Source organism: Ischnura elegans, chromosome 9, assembly GCF_921293095.1.
Source record: "Ischnura elegans chromosome 9, ioIscEleg1.1, whole genome shotgun sequence".
Taxonomy (NCBI): domain Eukaryota; kingdom Metazoa; phylum Arthropoda; class Insecta; order Odonata; family Coenagrionidae; genus Ischnura; species Ischnura elegans.
The window spans coordinates 27,435,527-27,459,027 of NC_060254.1; the positions used below are offsets into that span (position 1 = coordinate 27,435,527).

At 38.8% G+C, this 23,501-nt stretch overlaps 1 protein-coding gene across 1 annotated transcript in view; it reads left to right on the plus strand.

The window, feature by feature from the left end:
• The window catches only part of LOC124164906 (probable chitinase 2), a 29,525-nt gene extending 13,990 nt beyond the window's left edge, over positions 1-15,535 (plus strand). The window contains exons 6-9 of the mRNA XM_046542136.1: positions 1,373-1,558; positions 3,343-3,471; positions 9,410-9,718; positions 15,266-15,535. Coding sequence (XP_046398092.1) covers positions 1,373-1,558; positions 3,343-3,471; positions 9,410-9,718; positions 15,266-15,535 — 894 coding nt within the window. The remainder of the gene's footprint in view (positions 1-1,372; positions 1,559-3,342; positions 3,472-9,409; positions 9,719-15,265) is intronic.
• Positions 15,536-23,501: the final 7,966 nt, after the last annotated feature.

The window sequence follows — 23,501 nt, forward strand, 5'->3', positions numbered from 1 at the left end:
TGTTTTGTGAACAATGGTTAAGTAGAATAATATTTTTACCTCGGTATTTTTTCCTTCAAAAAATAATTTGTTTGGGCAGGACGTGACACCGTGGCTTCTCCTTAGGAAGCTGAAATGCCCATGGTATGATGTAAAAGTTCTGGGCGTGATCAAGACGTCAGATGGTAGGGAGATAGCCAGTGCGTTAAATGTGGATGCGTCAAAAAATTGCTAATAATAGATTCCCCCTTGCTTGTCAGCTCTGATTTTTCATTTTGGTCAATGGTAGAAGTGGTCGGATTGTTTCATTTCAGTTGATAATGGCCTCACATGCTTTACTTGCGTGGTTAACATGATTTGCTGGCTCAGTTCAGGAATGCTGCCGTGTATGTGAATGCGTCAAAAAAAAATGCTAATAACAGATTCCATCTTGCTTGTCAGCTCTGATTTTTCGTTTTGATCGATGGTAGAAGTGATCGGATTGTTTCATTTCAGTTGACAATTGCCTCACATACTTTACTTGTGTGGTTAATAGTATTTACTGGCTCAGTTACGTATTGCTGCCGTGTATGTGAATGCGTAAAAAATTGCTAATAACAGATTCCCCCTTGATTGTCAGCTCTGATATTTCGTTTTGGTCGATGGTAGAAGTGGTCGGATTGTTTCATTTCAGTTGGAAAATGCCTCACATGCTTTACTAGTGTGGTTAATGTGATTTACTGGCTCAGTCCCCTATTGCTGCCGTGCATTTCGTCGTGAAAGGTAGATCTTAATGCCTAGTGGCGCCGCAGGTGGCGATATTTGAAAACTGAATATAATGCGCGCGGAGCGACAACAATTCTAGCGGCGGACTTGAGAATCCTCTATTGTAATATTCGTGGTCGGAACTATCGTGCATTCACACGATGATGAGTAAAACCTGTGCTGCCCTCTAATGCTGACATCTAAAGTGAACGGGAAATTGACGGTTAGCAAAGCTATTGAGGTATGCAGGTACAAGATATTACTGTGTTCAACGTGTAGTATTTACCGAATAATTTTTCTCCCGCCAATATTCTTTCTTCCTAGTACAAATCCATGAAAAAAATAGAGCTTCACGAGCTTTTCGTCTTTCTCTTGTCGCTTCCTTTTTCGGTCACCCAGCGCCTAACCATCGTAAAGTGAGAACGTTCGGAACTACGTCAACTATTTTCAGGACATGTATTCACACGACTAGTTCGGCCAACTATCGTTAGGACGATCGCTCGGACAATCGTAATGCGAACGAGGCATTCCCGGGAATATGTGGAATCAATAATCGACATTTGGAATCGATTCATTCCTAGTTCTAACCTTATTACCTGTCCAAGATAGTAGTCAGTGAATATAATTGCGCTATGAAATCGTTTTTTAGAACTTCACCATGAACTATTGGATAAAGAATGGAGCACCAGCTGAGAAACTAGTCATGGGTGTCGGGCTCCACGGCCGAACTTTCACCCTATCACAAGAGGACAAGACGGGTCTCTACGCCCCTGCATCGAGACCTGGAACCTCTGGGCCGTACACCAGGGAGGCTGGCTTCATCGGATACAACGAGGTGAGTAAACAAATATCACCTCTCTCATACTAAAAAAATTAATATAAAAAACCCATAACACAACTCATCATAAGCCACAATCTGAAAAATAGTTTGACGAAGCACTCTAGTCAACAGTCATATCAGTTAATTTTAGACTCATAAGTGGTACTACCGAAGAATAAATAAGATAAAATAAAATCGACCGTGTGAATAACGAGGAAGTGCTAAGAAGTGTAGGAGAAGAGAGAAGTCATCTAAAAACCTTAAGCAGAAGACGAGAGAACTTAGTTGGCCATATTATTAGACATGAAAGCCTGATGAAAACAATCGTATAAGGGTTGGTGGAAGGGAAGAGGGGTAAGAAACTGCCCCGAAAGAGTTACATAGGGAAGATTATTAAGTCTGTAAAAGAGAATAAATACATCACTTTAAAACGGTTAGTGGATAGGAGGGAAGAATGGAGAGCTGCGTCAAACCAATCTTAGGATTTTTGACAACTGACGATGATGAAATTGTATTTCTGTTTTAAATCCTTAATCACATGCTCCAGGCATCTCACCTTTGCTACTGTTTATACATTCCACTTTTCACTTTACTCCACTGGGCTTTATTGCTGCTTTTACATTCCAATGTCATTTAGATAATTGTATTCATCACACCATTCTGGCAAAAGAAAATTCCCGGGGCGGAGAGGTGGGAATCGAATCAATGACCTCTGTCTCTTCGGACCACTGCGTGAATTATTGCGCCAACCAGGTTACCGATTTACCATAGCAATTGGATATTGAAGAGTTATGCGCAGATGCCAAGCATCCGTGGTTGTATTCCAGGTCCATGAGAATTCTTTCATACGGAAAGTAATCTGAATTTTCATTATATTTCACCACCTCCACCCTTAACGTCCCTGATAATATTATCACAACGCGCTATCATTATAAAGAAGTATGCTTTAGATGCAAGGACCAATGAATTGCTTTCATGCTTCAGCAATGTTTTACTACTGAGGACAATGGTAATGAAGTAATGTAGTTGAAGGTAATATAAATAAATGCGCCATTTTTTGATCGGGAAGTAATGTGACGATTAGGGGAAAAAGAACGTTCCCCGTCCGACAGCGTTTAAAAGCTATCACTTTGTAAAAACTATTATCGGGATACCGCGCGGGTAAGATTATATGAGAGCGCCGAGAAAAGCCGTGAGAATGGGCAGCGAGTCGATACCAGAAACGTCGGCGCTCTCATATAATCTTACCCGCGTGGTATCCCGAGAAAAGTTTTTACATGTTGTTCGCCGGGAAAGTGTCAAATCATACATAGCTATCACTTTGCGGCAGCGCGGCGGTACGAATATTTTATTGAACTGCTGACTTATTACAAACAAAGTAAAATAAATGTAGGTGCAAATTACCTGATAGAAAAAATCTAAGAACATATATCTGTTAATTACATTGACCAATCCGTGTTTGAGCTTAAAAGGTGAGCTACATGAAGGAATCTAATGTTGTCATTGTTTTGGTAAAAATATCGTAGATTGAAAATATCCGTAAACAAATCAAAATATGAAAATTGGAAACCAGAAAAAAATCTGGCAAACCTTAAGTCTTGCATTTAGGGGCGATAATGCTCGTGAGGAATAAAATCATTGCATGATGTGATTTATTTTTGGTATATAATTAGTGAAATTAATTTATCAGCCTCTTGGGTTTATGGAAATGTGTCAGAAAAACTCTCCAATAAAAGTATTAGTCGTATAAAAGTTTATTGAAAGCTAGAAATGTGGATATTTTCACATTTTACCCATAGATCTGTGAACAGAAGAAGGCAAAGCCAGCGGCATGGACCGAGGAGAGGGATGAATACATTATGGCTCCGTACAGCTACAGTGGAAACCAATGGATCGGCTATGACGACCAAGAATCCATGAAAACCAAGGTAGGAAAACTTAATAAATGCGTGTAATTACTTACGGTTCACATCGTAAAAAAATTTAAAAAAACACATTCAAGTATTAAAATGTATAGAAAAAAAATCATTGTAAGTATTAAACGACTGACAAGATTTTCGATTTGAATGATTTGACATTATAAAATACCGGACTAATAACACGTTCCTGTGAATTTTCATGATATTTTCAAATGTTCTATTAAACTAAATACGGGTAATTTGTGACAAAAGCATTTTTTTGAGACATCAAATATTGAATATTCGGTTGACTTTGAATTTATAAACTAAATTGTTTGTGAACCAGCTTGAGCAAAACTACACCACAGGTAATTTTCACGCACTAAAGATAGAGGGAGCATTTTCTTTCAACGGGCCACCGCGGACATAGTGTATTTTCCTGTGATGTCTACCAAATGGTATTCCCCCAGGATTCAAACCAAGGACCCTTCGGTTGGAAGCCAAGAGCTCTACCCACTATCCTATCCACCAGATACTTGTTTCTCATGTTCCATTTCTTATCACTCTATGACTTTCACTTCGATCCTATTTAAAATTTAACCACACCAATTTACCATGCATTTGCTGATGCAATAGTTCTTCAGGCGAACGAAATCAAATTATCAACTTTTCAATAAATCGTTGCATCAGCAAAAACATACGCGTCCATAACCCTAGGACCGGATATGTTTTCCAAATACAGCCGCGGTGACCACTATTCCCAATGCCTTGTTCAGATTATGATTGTTCCAGCGATCGTAAGAACTATCGTGCATTTACACGACGACGGTGAAGCCTGTGCTGCCCTCCAGTGCTGAAATCTAAAGAGAACGAGACACTGACGGTTAGTACAGCTATTAACCCTTAACCCTCATATGGATTTACAAAATTAGTTACGTCGTTGGATTCTCGGCGCCGCAGCGGCGCCGCGTCATTTTTTGCTATTATCTTTCAAAGTTAGCCTGAATTTACAAGTTTTTTGATTGATAATGGTAAATACATCTATTATCTTTATTTCTTACCGTGTTTTGCTAGATTTAAACCCTTATTGTTGAAGTAATAACAAAAAAAAATTGAACGCTGCATTCTTTTCCATTTCTTGCCGTAATGCTCTTTATTTCAGTTCCCTTTGTATGTTATTTTTGAGTGAAAGATTTAATTTCGTGAGTAATTGTTGTTTGAAATATTTTTCTGATATGCAGAGCTCGGCAAACTCCGCTTTTTAATGTTTATATTGTTTATAATTTGATGTATCTAAATGCTAAAAATGATGACCAAATAAAATTCGTTTATGCCCATATGGCATAATTTTGCTTCAATGCGTCCACCCATATGTTATATCTTTGTAGTGTATATAGAAGGATAAGTTATTAAACGTTAATAATGGAACAGATGTAGGTTAAGTGTGAAGAGACGAGTGTAACTTTCGTGATTTTTACAAGATTCTGGCGATCAAGACAAATCTTACTAATTATCTGGGAGCTTATGTCCTGAAATTAAAAAAATCAAGTCTTATGGCTTTTGAAATATAAATAATATGGGATGATAAGCGGCGTGTCAAAGAACTCAACGCTTCTTTGGAGATGGAGCTAGAAGAGTCGGTACTCTTTTCCTACCACGGAGCCCCATTCCCCCACTGGGGACGTGTAGCCCAAGCGAAAGGTTTCCTTAGATATGGACGGGTAAATGTTTTGCGTGGGAGTGCATAAGATTTGGTTTTACTCCTGGATTGGTGGGAAGTCCAAAAATAAATTCTTAGAAGTATGTGTTATTGGTGGTAGAGGGGAATGAGCGGCTGCCTTTTTTTCGTCCAAATCTGCGTGAGAAACTGATGATAATATGCTCTGGGGTGACAAAAATACCCTCACTTTGGAAGGACTTCCCTTACATTTTCTTTCCGTTTCCTTTCTTAGCGTTTCACTGACCCAAACATTGAGACTCTCCATACTTTCCCACTAAGCTCCCTTATTCTTCATTCACCACCTTCTTACCCCCTCCCACAAAACTTGATTGAACTTCTCACCACCCTAATGACCCACCGAGCTGGACCTTCTTGGAATGAAGGGAGGGCCACCGCGGGGCGTTTTGACAAGGCTTTTGTTCCCTGTCCTTCATGCAGCGTTAGAAGGATGAAGAAAAAGCAGGCTTTTGTATCTAATTGCCTCCTTGCACTCCCAACCTTTTTTGCGATAAGGATTTTCTACTCCTACCTGTCCTAACGATCTGGGTATTCCCCGATCCTTGGCAGTCTACACACTACTGCCCCTTCACCTCAAAACAACCTCCTGGCATTCCTTCTCCTTTCTCCTTCTCACTCATCCCTTTACGTTAGTAACACCCCCAATGCATAAAACATCTGTACATTTCAGTACACATAGAAACGAGATATATGTTTACAAATTTTCACCTCATGGTAAATTGTCTTTTCATCTATTCATAATGAAACGATTTTTACCATGTAAAGTCTAAACTCATCGTCAGGAAAGAGAAATTATTTTCTATCACAAAATTAGTTGGGTAGTTATCTTGATTTCACCTCAATGGTAAACTGTCACGTCATCAGTAGCTATATAAACGCCAGCAATTTTGTATAGACTATCGTAGCCGCAAAGGGATTTTTTTCGAATGAAAGGTACAAGACATATAACAATAACTGTGCGATGTGTTCTTCACGGTAGTCGGGGAAACTTCTGAATCTCCTGGCAAGTTACAGTTACTCATTCAGCGAGAAATATTCACACAACGGTGAGGAAGCATTATTCTACGAATTCGGATAATGCATTGTGTTAAATTTTTCTTAGAATTGCTGCTTGGAGTAATTCTAAACAGAGTCACTCTAGTATTTACCCAAAGCTGACTATCACCACGGCAGTAACGTGGACGCGGAGCGGAGAAGGTGCCCAAGCAAAACTAAGTCGGAAGCCATGGAAAAACAACTTTGAATAGCCATGAGTTTCTATGAATAATTCTCGCAAAAAGATGAAGTTTTGTCAATGAACAATATAACGAAGCAAACGTAATGATTCTTAGCTAAAAGAGAAAGCACAATTGGTATTGTAATATTTTCCTTTTGTTAAACAATTTCACTTGGTTTATAAGTTAAAAATTAAATAATAGGATTAAAATAGATTATAGCATTTCATATGAAACATTATTGCTTTGACATTAGCGTTGAAAGTGCAGACCCTGACGTAACGATGAGGAAATTCTCGGTCCAAGCAAAACTAAGTCGGCGGCCCATGAGAAAAAAAACTTTGACTAGCCATAAGTTTTTATGAATAATTTTGTAAAAAGATGAAGTTTTGTCAATGAACATCATATTGAGGCAAATATTTTGATTTTTAGCTGTAATAGAAAGCAAAATAGGTATGGTAAAATTTTCCTTTTGTTTTACAATTTCATTTTGTTTATAATGTTTAAAAATATAAATAATATGATAATAAATATATTATAGCATTTCATACGAAACATAAATGATTTGACATTAACATTGGGAGTGCAGTCAATGACGTAGCGACGAGGAAATACTGAGCGCCGCAGCGGCGCCGAAAATCCAACGACGTAACTTTTTCCATTAGAGGCCAATAAAATGTAAACTATCAACACTATGCTAACAAAATTTTATACGTAGACGAAGAAGGCAGAAAAAATAGACTACTGAAAATTTCAGAATGATCCATTGGAATGGAAAATTCTTACACCACTTTTAAAACCACGAGCGCCGCTAAGGCGCAGAGAATCCATATGAGGGTTAAAGGACCAACCTTTTTCCGGTTACACCGTGGCCCAAGGGAGGGTCAAAAAATGTCCACTTATATTTTTTCGTTTTAACTACTCATGAAACAGAGTATATCTTCAACAATTGTGTTTTTACATTGTTTAAACATTTTAAAATTTGTTTATCCAGCTGAAAGTCATAAAATTGCAATAAAAATATTGAAATTTTCAAATCTTTTTAAACTAATCATAAACGAAATTATGACAAAACTTCTTCACAGAGGTTCCGGGTTTCATGCTCTTATTTGAAAATTAAGTTTCTAAATCATCCATAACTGTGCATCTAAAATAACAATAAGGCATAGTATTTCAAATTTAAGTCAATTTTCAGCAACCGTACTCCAGGAAAACAATTTTATAATTATTTAAAATAAACCTAAAATTTTCCACTCTGTTTTCAGTTACCTAATTTAAAAGTACATGATAAATCATAATACGTCTCCTAATTAAAAAAATTATGTTCTACATTGTTCGTAGTATTTATTTATCATTAACCATATCATTATAATAAAGTTATAAAATGATTAACATTAGCAATCACTAATGAATAATCAACTCGAATCTTCTGATAAGGCAGCATTATTGCCTTCGTATTGTATACGTTAGTTTTTATGCCATGTTAACCGCAATTATAACTGTTACATATAATGCATATAATCATAGTTTTTTATAATTTGTTTGGTTTTTCTCTTTTTGATGTGAGTGCGTTGCTGCACGCGTGGAAACTTCCTGTGCCAATTACTTTGACAGCAACATATGACGGCTGTATTTTTCTATCCGCGACCCCTTCCATCATCAATAAAATTTGCTTCTGTAAATCTATTGTCTTTTTCAACTAATACTGTATTGTGGCCGCATAAGTTCAAGGCCTATACAAAGGCCTATAACAAATATGCCTAAATGATGTCTCCTTTTAATTTTTTTGATATTTTACTGAGGAAAATGATTATAAAAAGAGAGAATCCATTTAGGGCAGCAATGTCGATTAGTGCAAAGAAGACAGGTTGGCCAACTTCTTGTAGATCTTTTGGTGGAATACTTGCATAGCATCTGATCAATAACATCAACAACTCCTTTGGTGCTGTAGTAGAGCAAGTTTACGTCACATTTATTTTTGAAACAATTATTGACATTTATATCGGATATGAACAGATTTCTATATGCTGTGTGGATAGAGAAACGATATTTTTCTTAGGCTTCTCTTTGGTGATGAATGATAAGAGTCACCGGTGGACTCCCAGATCTCGGGTCTGTAAATTCAAACAAACTTGAAAAAATCTTCTGACTAGCTGTACCCTTCGATTGCTCAGGAATACGTTTTCTGTTACTCTGCATAGTTCCAACCATAGTCAATCCATAAAGTTCTTCTGTTGGCTCCACAGAATTATAGTATCTACCTGTATGTATGTAGGGTTGTAGGGTTAAGATATTACTGTTTTCAACGTGTATTTAACGTAAATTTCTTCTTCCGCCCATAGTCTTCCTTGATGGGACAACTCCATGAAAAAAATGGAGCGATGGGAGCTTCACAGACTTTTCGTTTTTCTCTTGTCGCTTCCTCTTCCGGTTTTGCAGCGCCTAACCATCGTAAATTGGCAACGCTCGGAACTACGCGTACAATTGTCCGGACATGCGTTCAAATCTCTACTTCCGCCAACAGTCGCTACGAGGATCGATGGAACAATCGTAACCTGAACGAAGCATTATGCAGGGTTATGTTAGAATTCTGATTTTCGAATAAAAATCCCTTAAAACTCGGCACTAAATTTTTTATTAATATGTCGCCGGTCTATAGAGTAGATGTAGCTATTAAAAAATTCGTTATTTTGGGCGTGATTTCATGGAATCGGCTTGACATAATAAAATGCAGAAACCTTTGTATCGAAGACAATCTCTATTCTGTCTCTTCTATGCAAATGCAACCGATGTTGACGTGCCGCGTCGAAAACTGGGTCTCGCAGTATTGAATTTAAGTGAAATGATAACTTTTTTGATTTCATTGTGCTACCAAATTATAATTATTTGCAGCTTCCAAAAAATGGAGACACTCCTTGCTTCTCGGGAAACAATCTTAATTAATAGGTTTCTTGATATGCTGTTGGATGAGCTTATAGAATTTAACTTTTCCATTTTACCAAACATTTCCCTTCAGGCTCGGTTCGCAATCAGTCTCGGTCTCAAAGGTGTTATGGCGTGGAGTATTGAGACCGATGACTTCCACGGAGGATGTCACGGCGTCAATTTCCCCCTGCTCACGGCCATCTTGGACGGACTTAACGGAGGAGATGTACCAACCCCACCATCTCCAACAAGCACCGTGACTCCAACCAGCACCGTGAATCCAACAAGCACCGTGACTCCAACTAGCACCGTGACTCCAACTAGCACCGTGACTCCAACTAGTACCGTGATTCCAACTGGCACCGTGACTCCAACCAGCACCGTAACAACTGACCATACCGTAAGTTAAAGATAAACTTAAGGTGAATAAGGTCACCATGCATTACAAACGTTCTTATTTTAAGAATTTTTCGGAATTCTTGTGTGGTCAGCCATGAAAAGATTCTTGCACTGAGGCCTATCATTTACAGAGTCCAAAACTGTAGACTTGTTTCACGTAGCAATGCTTTAACATATCACCTATTAATGTTAAAGCATTTTTTTCCTTTTAATATCCTTAATATTTTGTCAAAACTAATTCTCAATTTCCGTTTCCTAATCTGTCCGACGACTTGTCTTTCAAGGATTGCCTTCAAGCATTATTCTGTGATCCATTGGTTTTTTGTAACCTTCAATGAAGTTTAGAAGGACTCCGTTTTCTCCTATTCTTACAAGGACATCCTTATTACTCCCTTTACAGAGCAATCACATCCCATATGAACATACAAATATGCAATAAAAAAGCTATTATTTCACATTGTAACATTGGACCAAGCCAATCAGACTTTTATAGCAAACAGCCAACACGGCAATCATGAGGTAAGGACATTTAAGCACAGCACATTCGTAAGACTTAAACTCAGATCCACAAAACTATCTGCGGAGTGTACTCATCTGGAGATATTTCAAGTGACTTCGAGAGGAAAATCATCATTCCAATTCACAAGAAAAGAGATCTAGGAAATGTGAAGATTTTAGGACAATGATCCTGACGAATCATGCGTCGAAAAATGTGACCATAATCTCCTACAGGAGAGTAGAATGAAGAGCAGATTAACTGCTGGATGGGGACCAATTTGAAATAGGGACATGCAAGGGCACAAGAAAAGCCCTTATGCTGCTCAAAGAGAAGAGAATGGAACAAAACAAACAGACTTTCAAAGCATCTACCGACATGAAGAAGGCCTTTGAAAATATGATGTGGAATTCAATGTTTACTTTTGTAGAAGACAATGGAGTGCTCTATAATCATCATAGAATTGGAAACAGTTTATAGTAAAACCCAATGGTAGAGATAATTCCTCAACCCAACTTTATAGAATAGGAACAGGAGTTAGACAAGGGTGTGAACTGCCTCCCGTTATTTTTTATGTTTACGTTGAGAAAGCCGCCAAAGAATTCATGGAGAATGTTTTGAGTTTCAATATCATCGTAGAAAGAATTAGTATGCTTAAATTTTCTGACAACATCACTTTCACGTATAAGTTGAAAATGAGCAAAAAGAATACTAAGATATTAGTTTGTAGTGAGAGACGTGATAATAGGAGTTAAATTTAACTAGGATAACAAAAGCTCGAAGAAGTAAAAGTTTTGCTGCGTAAGAAGCTGTTAACCAACGATGGACAATGCATGAAAGAAATAGCCAGAACAATGGAGCATGCGATGACGACTTTCTACAAAAGGTAGAATCTATAAACGAAAGTGAAAAAACTTTGTGAATTTCCACAGTATTTATTCAAGTGCGACGCGTTTGTGAATGTCCACAGTATTTATTCAAGTACGACGCGTTTCAGTGAATCATCGCTATCATCAGGTACAAATTTGTACCTGATGATAGCGGTGATTCGTGTCGTACTTGAAAAAATACTATGGACATTCACAAAGTTTTTTCACTTTCATTTATAACTGCATTATGTTCCACAACATCTCGCCAAACACCATTGAATACATCTGTGACGCCAGATAGAATCTACTTACAATTGAAAATACAGGTAAATATTGTAGGAAAAAAATTCATTTAATGCCCTACATGGATGCCTTAGCATGTTTCTTTTTGGAAGCGAAACTTCGACGTTGACAGGTACAGATTAGTCAAGGGTTGTAGCATTTGAAATGTGGTGCCACCGAAGACTGATGATGATAAAAACGTAACTTTTACTTTTAATAGGAATATTTTTTTATATGAATAAACGTTGCCGGGGTGAAAAAGCATTGTGTTCATTAGATTTTAGTTGCATAGTTTGAAGTTTGCCGAGAGCAAAATGACCAAATCTAGAGATGATCGACGCATACCGATATCTTAGGCCTTAAAACCATCCCTTTATCATTTAGAGAGTTCTTTAGAGTGTAATTTCAAAAAAATTTACATCTGTTCTGAAACAGAAGTGATACTTTATTCTCGTATATTTCATGAAACTAAGAAAAACGTAAGGCGTAGAAAGATAGTTTGCTCACACGAAACGGTCTAGTGATTGAATAAATATTTGGCACTTCCGCTCTGAAATGGAGGTGAAAATATGGTCATGTATTTTCTATGTAACTTCGCTAATGCAACAACAGTTTGTTCATTTGAATTAGAGGAACCGATAGGTAGCTGAGAAGATGAAAATCATACATTCATAATCAGGAGCTATAACAATTTACTCTTCTTTTCTTTGGCAGTTGTGTATTCAGAGATGTTTTGCCAAAAACGCAGTAGTGGGAAATTTTTTATCCTCGAACAGTAATACACTTATATGTTAGAAGAGACTCGGAGGGATCTTTCAAGAGGGGCTGCTCATCGATTACATTTTGAAGAAATATTGCCCATTAAAAAAACTGAACCGTACGGTATCTCCCGTCCTCTGAGAGTCTTAGAACAGAGTATTTGCAATTTTAATACTCATGGCAAGCAACCTATAAATTATTTTTTAACACACACACAATGTATATTGCATCCCAATAATTTTCAATTTGCAACTCAGATCCAAGGCCTTGGAATCCATAACAGACGCCTCATTATAATAACTAGTCAACAATCCTAAGATTGGTTTGACGGGGCACTCCACTTAATTTTCCTATCAGCTAATCTTCCCACACCTAAGTTTTTCTTCTCTTTCACAACCTTCTTTACCTGTTCCATACATTTCGTTCGAGGTCTTCATCTTCCGTTCTAGCCACACTTATCCCTCGACGATCGTCGGGCCATCATGTCTCGAGATATGGCCTCAGAGGCCACATTTCGAGACATGATGGTCTGTGAGACAAGAAGATCTCTAAGGTTGTTCGGTCTTCATGCCGAAGTTGTCATAAGACTTCTCTTCTCCTCTTCTCTTCTTGAGACTTCCTCGAAATAGAGACAAAGGCTTCCAAAAAAATACGTGGAATTTCATAATAAAATGCTATATGAGTAAACAGGAATCATGGAATCCTAAGGTATAAATAAATAATTTGGCTCCATTTTCTGCCTCTGTAGGCGATAGCAGACTCAGCGGTTGAATTGTAGGGACTAATTCCCAAAACACCAAACCCGGAGGGAAAACCGAGAACTAAACGCTGGGAAAAACTAAAATTCTGCATCAACCTTAAATAACCTAAGTTGATGAGAACAATATTTCTATTTTTATTTGGAAAAATCTTGTAATAACGGAAATTCCAATACAACTGGAAATAAAGAAAGCTCTCATGACCACGTTCTTACGAAGGTTTCCGTTATTATTAGTTAATCCCCACGTAATTTCCAGGTTTCCACCAGTTTAGGACTTCTAACCTGATGATGCTGGTAGGATCTCAGAGAGTACTCATTAGGACATGTTTGTGACACCATTTTGCACGTGCTTATGGACTACAGGCTTTTTCCCAACTGATGGCGGGCGACTTTGAACGCGCTTGTATCCCTTTCACTCTTCTAGCCAATCTCAGAAGAGTGGCTCACGAAAGGGTGGAATAGTCTGCAGTGTCTCTCTGATTTAAACATCGACCGCGCGGTAATCATCGATCTCTGCCTCATAGTGTTACCAAATTGCTGCTGGTTATCGTCGTTTGTTCCGCCTCCGACAAAGTGCGTATAATAGGAGGTGGTCTCAGCTGAAACAGCCGTGCGGGCGTGACGTCACGGAGTTCCTAACGTAGACGTATGCCAGGGAATAACAAGTAGGTACCGGGTCGTGATATCGCCTTTCCGCATCAAATTATTATGAGTTACAAGAAAAATATCGTTATTAGCGATCAAATTACATTGTATACTCTTACGGAATGACCCTGTTTCCTTTTCAATCGCATGATAAGACTAGCAAATTAAGGAGAAATATAGTATTATACATCCTATAGTTTCATCCGTAAAATATCGAAATGAATCATGTCATTTGGAATTATAAACTCATAAGAGGACAAAGCTACCGTAAAAAATAGGTAAACACGTTTATTTTTAAGTATTTCCAGCTTTAAAATTTAAACTGAAAACCACGACTGCAGATTAATAGTCACTTTAAATTGCAAATGAAATTCTATTATCAACAAGATAAAACAGTTACATGTAATGTAAATATGTATCCCAACTATTATTTTGGCTAAAATATACCTATATATCCTCTGTTAATTGAAGACCGTAATATGAGCTAAATGAGTACCAGTAGTAGTTAATTCGCCACAAAAAAGTAATGAAGGGAAAACTATAAGCGTGTCTTAGCCAAGTTTTGATGTTTTACAGGACGTTTTTCCGGGTGTGGAACTTACATATTTACATGGTAAATCATATCTGAGGGTACTAATATTAACCTCATGCTCACGAAGTAGCAATGCTTACAATGGAGTAATTTGAGCTTTAGGAAAGTTAAATATAAGCTGAAAAACAAGATAGAAGAAATTCCGCACATAATTTATAAGTAACCTTCCATTAAGGTAGTGAAATGAACAGAATCGAGAACGAATCTGGACAATTTTAAGGGCTGACTCATCAGAAATATTATCATTCCCCGAAATAAGACAAGAACGACTGCTGAAAGCGCAACCTAACATGCAGTACATGAGCTTTTCATGAGAGTTGCAGCATGGATAACAGCTGCATCAAGTGAAATCACAGACAAAGGTATTAAAAAGGAGAACAATTCACGTTTTCTCAAACTAATATAATGAACACACACGTCATATGTTACATTTTCAGATTTCCAGAACGATATGAGAACGCCATTGAAACTATAAGATTATTTACGCAATCAATGCAAAGTAAGCAAATTAAAAATAAATATTAAGTACAAATGATGGAACATTTCTATTGAAATAGTTTCAAATTGACGAGAGAATGATGAATAGGACATGGAAGCCGCCACGCACCTTCCATTGTTACTGGAATAGCTGAATCTGTAATTGAAAATGAGTACAAATAGCTGAACTTGATTAGACAAAAAAAAATAATTCAACAATTTCAATGAATATCGAGCTCCATTTCACAGTGAAATGGAGCATTCACATCAAATGGTCCGCATCACCAATCATCATACATTCTAAAACCTCTGGATCTTTATCAAACGAGCTATCACACAAGTTTCACTGAGGAACCGAAAGGCAATGTGGAACATCGTGACGCACGTAACGCACTTCCTCACCCCACTTTCAGCTGAGACCACCTCCTACAATACGCACCTTGGCCTCCGATACATTTATTTCCTGGGACTGGCAAAGCTGGCGGGAACATTAAAGGGAGAAGCTAGGTGGATGTAGGGGAACGAGGAGGTGGAGGGGGCAGGGCCTCTGTTGGGCTGCTAGATCTGTACCGTCCAGTCTCCAGCAGTAGAGGAAAAAGTAGATATTTTGCAGGATAAAATTCCAGTGGACATGCACATCCTTCTAATGTTCATTTTCTCTCAAACAGAGTTCAACCATCCTGCCACCAGGGACCACTTCAACTACGTCACCCGGCGAGATATGCAGAGAACCCGGAATTATCCCTGATACTGAAAACTGCACCGCTTTCTATGTCTGCCTCTACGATGGATCCGGCAAGTTGGTAGTCATGCATGTCATTTGTGAAGGCGGCCTCGTCTTTGACCCATCCTTGTTAACCTGCAATACGCCATCCAATGTGCCAGGTTGTAAGGACTACTACGGCAGAGGAACCCCGACAAAACCAGCCACTGAATGAAATTCTGCGGCATGACCTCTACCAATAAAAAACTGCTCTCAGAATCCCGTCAAAGATTATGATCACAAAAGTAAAATGATGCATAATAATAAATTTTACTACTCATTCCATTCCTTATTCTGTCTCCCTTTCCTGCGGAACCATTCATGAAAGTATAACGTCCTCGGCCCGTAACGTACTGAAGTAGCGATGCGAGTCGTACGTCATGCCACTGAAGCCACCCAGCTACCGCATCGTCTTTCTTCTCAGTGATCAACGTAATAAAATGCAAACTTTCAGATTTGACGGTTTCAGTCGCGCAGCAGCTGTCTCCAGTAACTGCTATGGGCTTGGTTCCTTGCTTGGTTCCGTTTCTTATGTTTTGACAGAATTTTATCAATGTTGGAAGGAATAGACGCTGAAGTTTAGATTTCGCTCGTCGAAGAAAAACCTGAGATATGGGACATACCAACTTAATAGTCTCCCTGATTTATTGGATGAACCTATACTCCATTCATTTTATCTCTGCGGGTTAGCTGGTGTGGCCAACGCTAGTGGAGATGAGGGGAAGGAAAGTTTTTCCACATGAGACTGCCTTTGCCATTCAACAAACAGTAGGCGCACAGTGGGCTGAAATCGAAAAATGCTGGCCAAAAATGATTTTTTTCACTTCTTAATTTGCAAAAAACTATTATTTTTTCAAATTATAGAATGATCAGTGACCATATCCCCGACATAAGTTCACGTATAGCTCATTTTTTTTAAAGAAGAAGACGTCTGTTATTTTAATGAAAAATGATCTCAAAATATTTTCCCCATTTTTTGAAAAAATTGACTGAAGTTTTTTGCTACTGTTGCGTTATCTTTAAAAATTCCTAAATTTAAATCATTACATAATAAAAATTAACATTTTTAAAATCTAATGTAGTGAATTTTTTTATTCTAGGGATAATTTTTATTAGTTTTATTTCATCATCATCATTAGTCAACAATCCTAAGATTGATTTGACGCAGCTCTCCATTCTTCTCTCCTATCCACTAATCTCTTCATAGCTACATATTTATTCTCTTTTACATCCTTTATAACCTGTCCGATATAACTCATTCGGGGCCGTCCCTTGCCCTTTTTCCCTTCCACTTGTCCTTCAACGATTGTCTTCATCAGACCATCGTGCCTCAAAATGTGGCCAACTAAGTTGTCCCTTCTTCTGCTTAAGGTTTTTAGGAGGCTTCTCTTTTCTCCTACTCTGCTTAGCACTTCATGGTTACTCACACGGTCAATCCATTTTATCTTCATCATTCTTCGGTAGCACCACATTTCGAATGCTTGACTTCTCTGCTGTTGTCAACGTCCAAGCCTCGCTTCCATAGAGAAACATACTCCATATGTTGCATCTGATGAATTGTTTCCTTACTTCTATGCTGGTATTTTCAGCTGTAAGAAGATTCTTCTTTTTGTAGAAAGCCCTCTTCGCCTGCGCTATTCTACTATGTATTTGTTTCTTGCTCCGTCCATCGCTGGTAATTCGGCTTCCCAGGTAAGAGAACTCGTTCACCTCTTCAAGCTTATGCTTTCCTAGGTTGATGTTTGTTTTAGCCTCCTCTCTTTTAATGCAAACTAATATCTTAGTCTTCTTTTTGTTGATTTTCAGCTGATATCTGGCCATTGTCCTTTCCATGTTTGTCAACGTCTTCTTCAAATCCTTCTCTTTTTCGGCTATGACTGCTATGTCGTCAGCAAATCGCAGCATACTAATTTTTTCTCCGTGGATATTGACACCCGAAGCTTTCTGCTTGATTTCGTTGATGGTTTTCTCTATGCAAACACTAAAAATTAAGGGGGAAAGCGCACAACCTTGTCTCACCCCTTTTCTTATTCTCGCTTCTGCACCGTTTGGTCCACATTTGATCACAGCTACTTGGTTTTTATACAAACTATGAATAATTCTACGATCATTGTAGAGTACGCCGAATTCTTTCAAAATTCTAAGCATTGAATTCCATTCCACGTTATCAAAGGCCTTCTCTAAATCGACAAATGCTATGAAAGTTGGTTTGCTTTTCTCCATTCTCTTCTCTATGATCATCCTAAGAGCCAAAATTGCTTCCCTTGTGCCCCTGCTTTTCCTAAATCCGAATTTGTCCTCATCCAGGAATTCTTCTGCTCTTCGTTCAATTCTCCTGTAAATGATTCTTGTCAGAATCTTCGACGCATGTGTCGTCAGGCTTATGGTCCTAAATTCTTCGCACTTCTCAGCTCTCTTCTTTTTGGGTATGGGAATGATGATGTTCTTCTCGAAGTCACTAGGTAAATCTCCTGTTGAGTACATATCACAGATAGTTTTATACAGTTGAGTTAAGACCTTTTCTCCTGCATTTTTTATTAACTCTGCTGGGATGTCATCTATTCCTGGGGCCTTATTATTTCGCATGTCTCTTACTGCAGCGTCAAATTCCGATCTTAAGATGCTTGCTCCAATGTCATCCTTTTCAACTTCACTTTCCGCTTCGAGAACTTTTGAGCTAAGTTTGCTCCCGTTGTATAATTCCTCCAGGCATTCCTTCCATCTCTCGGCTTTGTCTTCGTTTTCAATTAGAATGTTTCCATTCCTGTCCCTTATGCTATTACATTTTGTGTTTCGTTCCTTGAAATGGTTCCTCACTATTCTATAGGCCGCTTCCACTTTCCCTTTTACGAGGTTATTTTGTACGTCCTCACATATATTCCTCATCCACGCTTCTCTGGCTTTCCTCGCTTGGCGGCAAATATCGTTCCTTATTCTCTTGTAACAAGCCTGTCCTTCCTCAGTATTCGTATTCTTATACTTTCTCCTTACTTCAATGAGGTCTAGGATTTCATCCGTGATCCATGGCTATTTCTTAACACATTTTCTTATCCCTAGAACTTCTCTAGCGGCCTCCTGAAATCCACTTCTTAAGGTAGTCCAGTTATTCTCAACTGAGTTAAGGTAGTTCAGACTGATATAGTCCTATCTTGCGCTCCACTACTTCTTGAAAGGCCTGTTCTGATTTTTTGGCTCCTTAAGTTTCTCTAATTGCCAGGTGTTCTTTGCTGATTTCTTCAATTTCTTGAATTTCAGATGGCATTTCGTCATCACTAGATTATGATCACTGTCGATATCTGCCCCCGGGTAGCTATTACAGTCCTTTATCTGGTTTCTAAACCTCTGCTTCACTAAAATATAGTCTAGTTGAAATCTTCTTTTGTCTCCTGGCATTTTCCATGTATATCTTCTTCGCATGTGATTCTTAAATAGAGTGTTGGCAACCACTAATTTGTGTTCTGTGCAGAACTCTAACAGCCTTTCTCCTCTTTCATTTCTATTTCCTAATCCATATTTTCCGGTTATTCTTCCATCCTGGCCTTCGCCGACGACAGCGTTCCAATCACCTAAAACAATTAGGTTTTCTTCACCCTTTACCTTTTAGATTACTTCCTTTATATCATCGTAGACGTTTTCAACTTCTTCATCCTCGTAGTCTGTCGTGGGCATGTAGACTTGTACCACTACGGTATCTACTAGCTTAGTTTCTATCTTCACCATAACTATCCTTTCATTGTACTGTAGGAAGCTTTTCACACGCATTCCGGCGCTCTTTCTGAGCATTATCCCAACCCCAGCATTACCGTTCAGGGATCCTGTGTGTATAATCCTATAGCTTCCACTCCAAAAGTCTCCCTCCTCAGGCCATTTCATTTCGCTGATTCCTAGCACGTCGATATTCAATCTTTCCATTTCCACTTTAAGGTTTTCTAGCTTACCGCAAGTCCTGAGTGATATCACGTTCCATGTACCTATCCTCATAACTTTATCACAATTGACCGATGTACCCTCTCGGGTAGTCCCCGCCCGGAGACCCGAATGGGGGACTAGTTTACCTCCGGAATTTTTTACCTAAGAGAATTCCATGTCAGACAATTTAAAGTTGGAGTAGCTGCGCCTCCTCGGGATAATAATGTGGTGGTTTCCCCTTGCCTTCCACATCGCAGTACTACAGCCGTTAAAGTAAATGTTACCACGCCTGAAGTGAAATGAGTGTCACTGTACTGACCATCGTGATCTCCACCTTCACTCATGTGAAGAAGAGCTGCTACCCTCTCCTCCGGGTGATGTGAGGCATAATTGTTGGCGGCCTCTCATCGCCAAGTCACGGTATCTTCACAGGCTTAGTGTATCATTTAGATGGCCTATCTCACCCAGGGATAGACCCATACCACCTCGGATACCCGCCGCTTTTTGTCCACGACTGCTTATTCGACAAGTAAACTTGCTTATATCGCAGCTAACCTCTATATCTAGAGGTTGACCCACCATCCGCAACCCGGTGGACGCACTTGGTGGCTTAAAGCTCAGCCGCGAGTAGTTTTATTTAAAGAATTAAAATATCCTATTTTTCACGTATTTTTAACATAATGTAGAGAAAAACTTGATGTTTTTCACTTTGCATCACGAAGTGTTTAGCACCACATTATATAATGAAGTGTCAACTTTAGTTATCAATTGAAAAATCCTACCCCAATTTGCCACCCCGCCGCTTCCATCAAGTTATGTGAGTGAATGTCCGACCGCCCGACGCGGTGGTTAGATGCGAACATTTGTTCAGACTTAGCTGTAGTCGAGGATAATTCGTTAAATATGAGACGGAAATCCAGTTTTCTACACTTTCATACACTACATGCATTTAGCATGCCATCTTTTTTTTCCAATTTTTCAAGGGCACATTACGATTTCTTTCATAAGACATATAATGGCCTTAACGATTGCGCCGGCTAGTCAGATTGTCTCGGAAATCGGGTGGCTGCATAGCATTATATATTAATTCTTAGAAAACTCAATTATAAACACTATACGCTCACATATTTTGCTTTTCACGCCCTCCTAGCCCTTTAAAAACTCCCATCAGCTCAAACAGTGGAAAGGGCACACGTGTGGCGGAGCGCCGCCGCTGCGGCGGGCACTACGCTGCCGACCGCGTTATTGTACCCGAAAACCCAACCACCGTGTTATGATTCTTATCTAGCGTTAAAGAATTTCTGTACTCGTTTCATAACTGTCCCTTTGTACAAATGCCGCTTATTGCTTTATTTCCTAGGTCTATGAAAGGGCTTTTTGCACTGTTGAGGATCGCTTCCCTTCCACATCCGCGCAAATGTTTTCTACGATGTAGCTCGCACGCGGTTTTCCACAAATGCTACTTTCCAATCGGTTGAAAACTATTCTCTTCCACAATTTTACCGAGAAAATTAGTCAGTTTATCTTCGTGAGTGCGAAAGGATGCGAGTGCTTGTGCTGCGGAAGCGAAGAACCAGAATTTATTTCCCCTGTATCGTGAAATTTCAGCGTTGAAGCCGAATTACCACTAGTGAAGGATATCTCGGAACGATAAAGAGGTACGTTTTCCAAGTAAAATATCTCTGTGATCGTGTGTATTATTCAAGGAATTTTGTTCTAATCCCACTTTCCTTACGCGGTGATTTAGATTGTTGATATTACCGTTGAGAGAAAATGGAGCGCATGAAAGTAAACCGCAAAGAAATGCATGACGTTATTGTTAATGAAAGTGAAAATTCGCCGTCGTCAAAATGTGGCCCTTCAATATCTTTCAGATAAGTTAAAATTGGGGAAAGACGAGATGACAAAGGAAATATTGAAAAATGTCATGGATAAATACGTTTTCATTTGGTATATCCAGAAATGGAAATAATGCAAGAGAACCAGTGTCAGATTTGCAGTAAAATTTCGATGTTGGTTAGAGAAGGACATACCGCTCCCAACAGATATGCATGAATCTCTTCTTGAGCCTCCTTGTTAAAGCAAGGTCAAGGTACGACTAATAATGTGAACACTGGCAAACGTTTTTTTCAGAACCTAAGCTAACATCAGAAATTACCGGTATGTTTACCATCAAAGAGTCACATTAAATAGATTTTTATTTATTAATTCCAAAACTTGTTATGAATATTTAGAATTTTTGGAAGAAGGATTTGGTGAGGACATTATTTCCTTTATAAATAGGCATTTGCGAGGAACTCATCTCAAGGTTTGCCTTTATTTTAAAAGCTCTGACATCTGGACTTGAGATAGATTACGCCAATTTCAGCGAGTACTGCTCAGAAGCTGTATCCCTTTTTATGGATATCCGTGGTACTACATGCCTCCCACGGTGAAAAAAGTACAGTGTAATGGAGCATCACTTCCCAAGGCAGCAGTGCTTCCAATTCGCCAATTTTCTCAGGAAGCTTTGGAATCTCACCACAAAGATATCAAAAGATTCAGAGCCCACCACACGCGAAAAATTATGCGCTTAGCAGAAATGGGAGATCTTTTCCGAAGACTACTCCTTGGTTCGGATCATCTAATATCCAATAGTTTGTATGTAGAAATGCTAAAAGAAATGTTTCAAAATATGTACGAAACTTACTTGTATTAGAGGAGCCAACTTCTGATGAGGACAGTGACGGCTGAGAATCCGTTGAAAACTGGTGGTGGGCTGGTAAATTTATCCCTCATGTTTTCTTATGATTTATATATTTATGATAATTTATTATGGTTCATAAATAATTTTATGTGGCATTTTGGTTTATGATATAAATTGTTTGCTAGGTAATCTCTTATGTATGTCCTTTCAGACAAAAAGTTGACGCAAAATTAGTTGACTAAATCATTAATAATATTAAAAATAATAATTTGTGCATTTTATATGAAATTTTTTATTGAAATTATTAAATTTCATGTTAAACTACTTACTTTTTTATTCCTAACTATTAATTTCTATTAATAGTTCTCTCTTTACTGAAACGGTCCAAATAGTCGGTTTTTGGTTCTTTTCCGTCTCCGCGAATTTGTTTTTAAAAATTTCCCAGGATCAATTTATCGGCAAAATGACTTTATATTCATGCTATATAACCTAAATAAAAATATTAGGAAAAATTTCGTCGAGCTAATTATAAAAATATGGAAGATATGATTTTTGGTCAGCTTTTTTCGATTTCAGCCCACTGTGAGGCGTAGCCTCAGTCAGTCACTCTCAGACCTCTACCGAGTGAGTATCGTGAATCCGCTCGTGGAGCAGTGTTGCCAAACCTCACACGTTCTCCTAGTATGTGACTAAGTATACCTTTCACCAACGGTGCCTCATTCAGCGCGGTAGCTGACAATGTCATGGGCTTCTGTGAAAGGATTATCCTCATGCCTTACAAATGAGGAGGTATATTGTTTCGAAGCCGGGGCCAAAATACCTGTGGCCACCCCATGAATCACTTGTTTTCAGTGACAAAGTAGGGCAGCTATGTACAGTCACTTTCAAAAGTCGGTCCACATACCTGGCGCAGCCGTCTCTGTTATTCTCCGAAGTCGACCTTCGCGTACATAAATACTCTACACAGGATTCTCCACTCCCTTGGTTCCTGTGATTCCCACCGATCGCATCAAATAGCGGCGCTGATGTAGCGAGCCCCGGTTGTTCCCAAGCAATACACGCCCACAAGAGGCACGCTACGCGGCGAATTTGAATCCACGTTTCGCAACGCAGAGCTGTGAAGGGCAAAATTTGCTGGCGGAGCGGGAGCTCTCGTGGCGTCGACGCAACGCGGAGCTGTGAAGGCACCCTAATATGGCCGCGAGAGGCACGCTTTGCGGCGAATTTGAATCCATGTCTCAATCGTTCATTGCTAAAAAATAAAGTTCGTGTCAACTGCCCACGAAAATATAAATATCACCGTGAGTTTATGTAGTTTCCTGGAGGTGAAAATGTACGTAATCACAAAATCGGTACGCTAATTCACGTTGAGAGAAGGGAAGAATAAGTGGGTAAGGAAACGCTGTTAACTTTCCCTAGCCTGAATTAAGTTTGAGGGCCCATAGATATCAACCATGTCTTTAAACTTCCGGCACCTATGTTTTAGAGAATTAAGAATGATTCCTGCGCAGCTCATAAAGAAGAGCACTCGTTGACATCATTACCA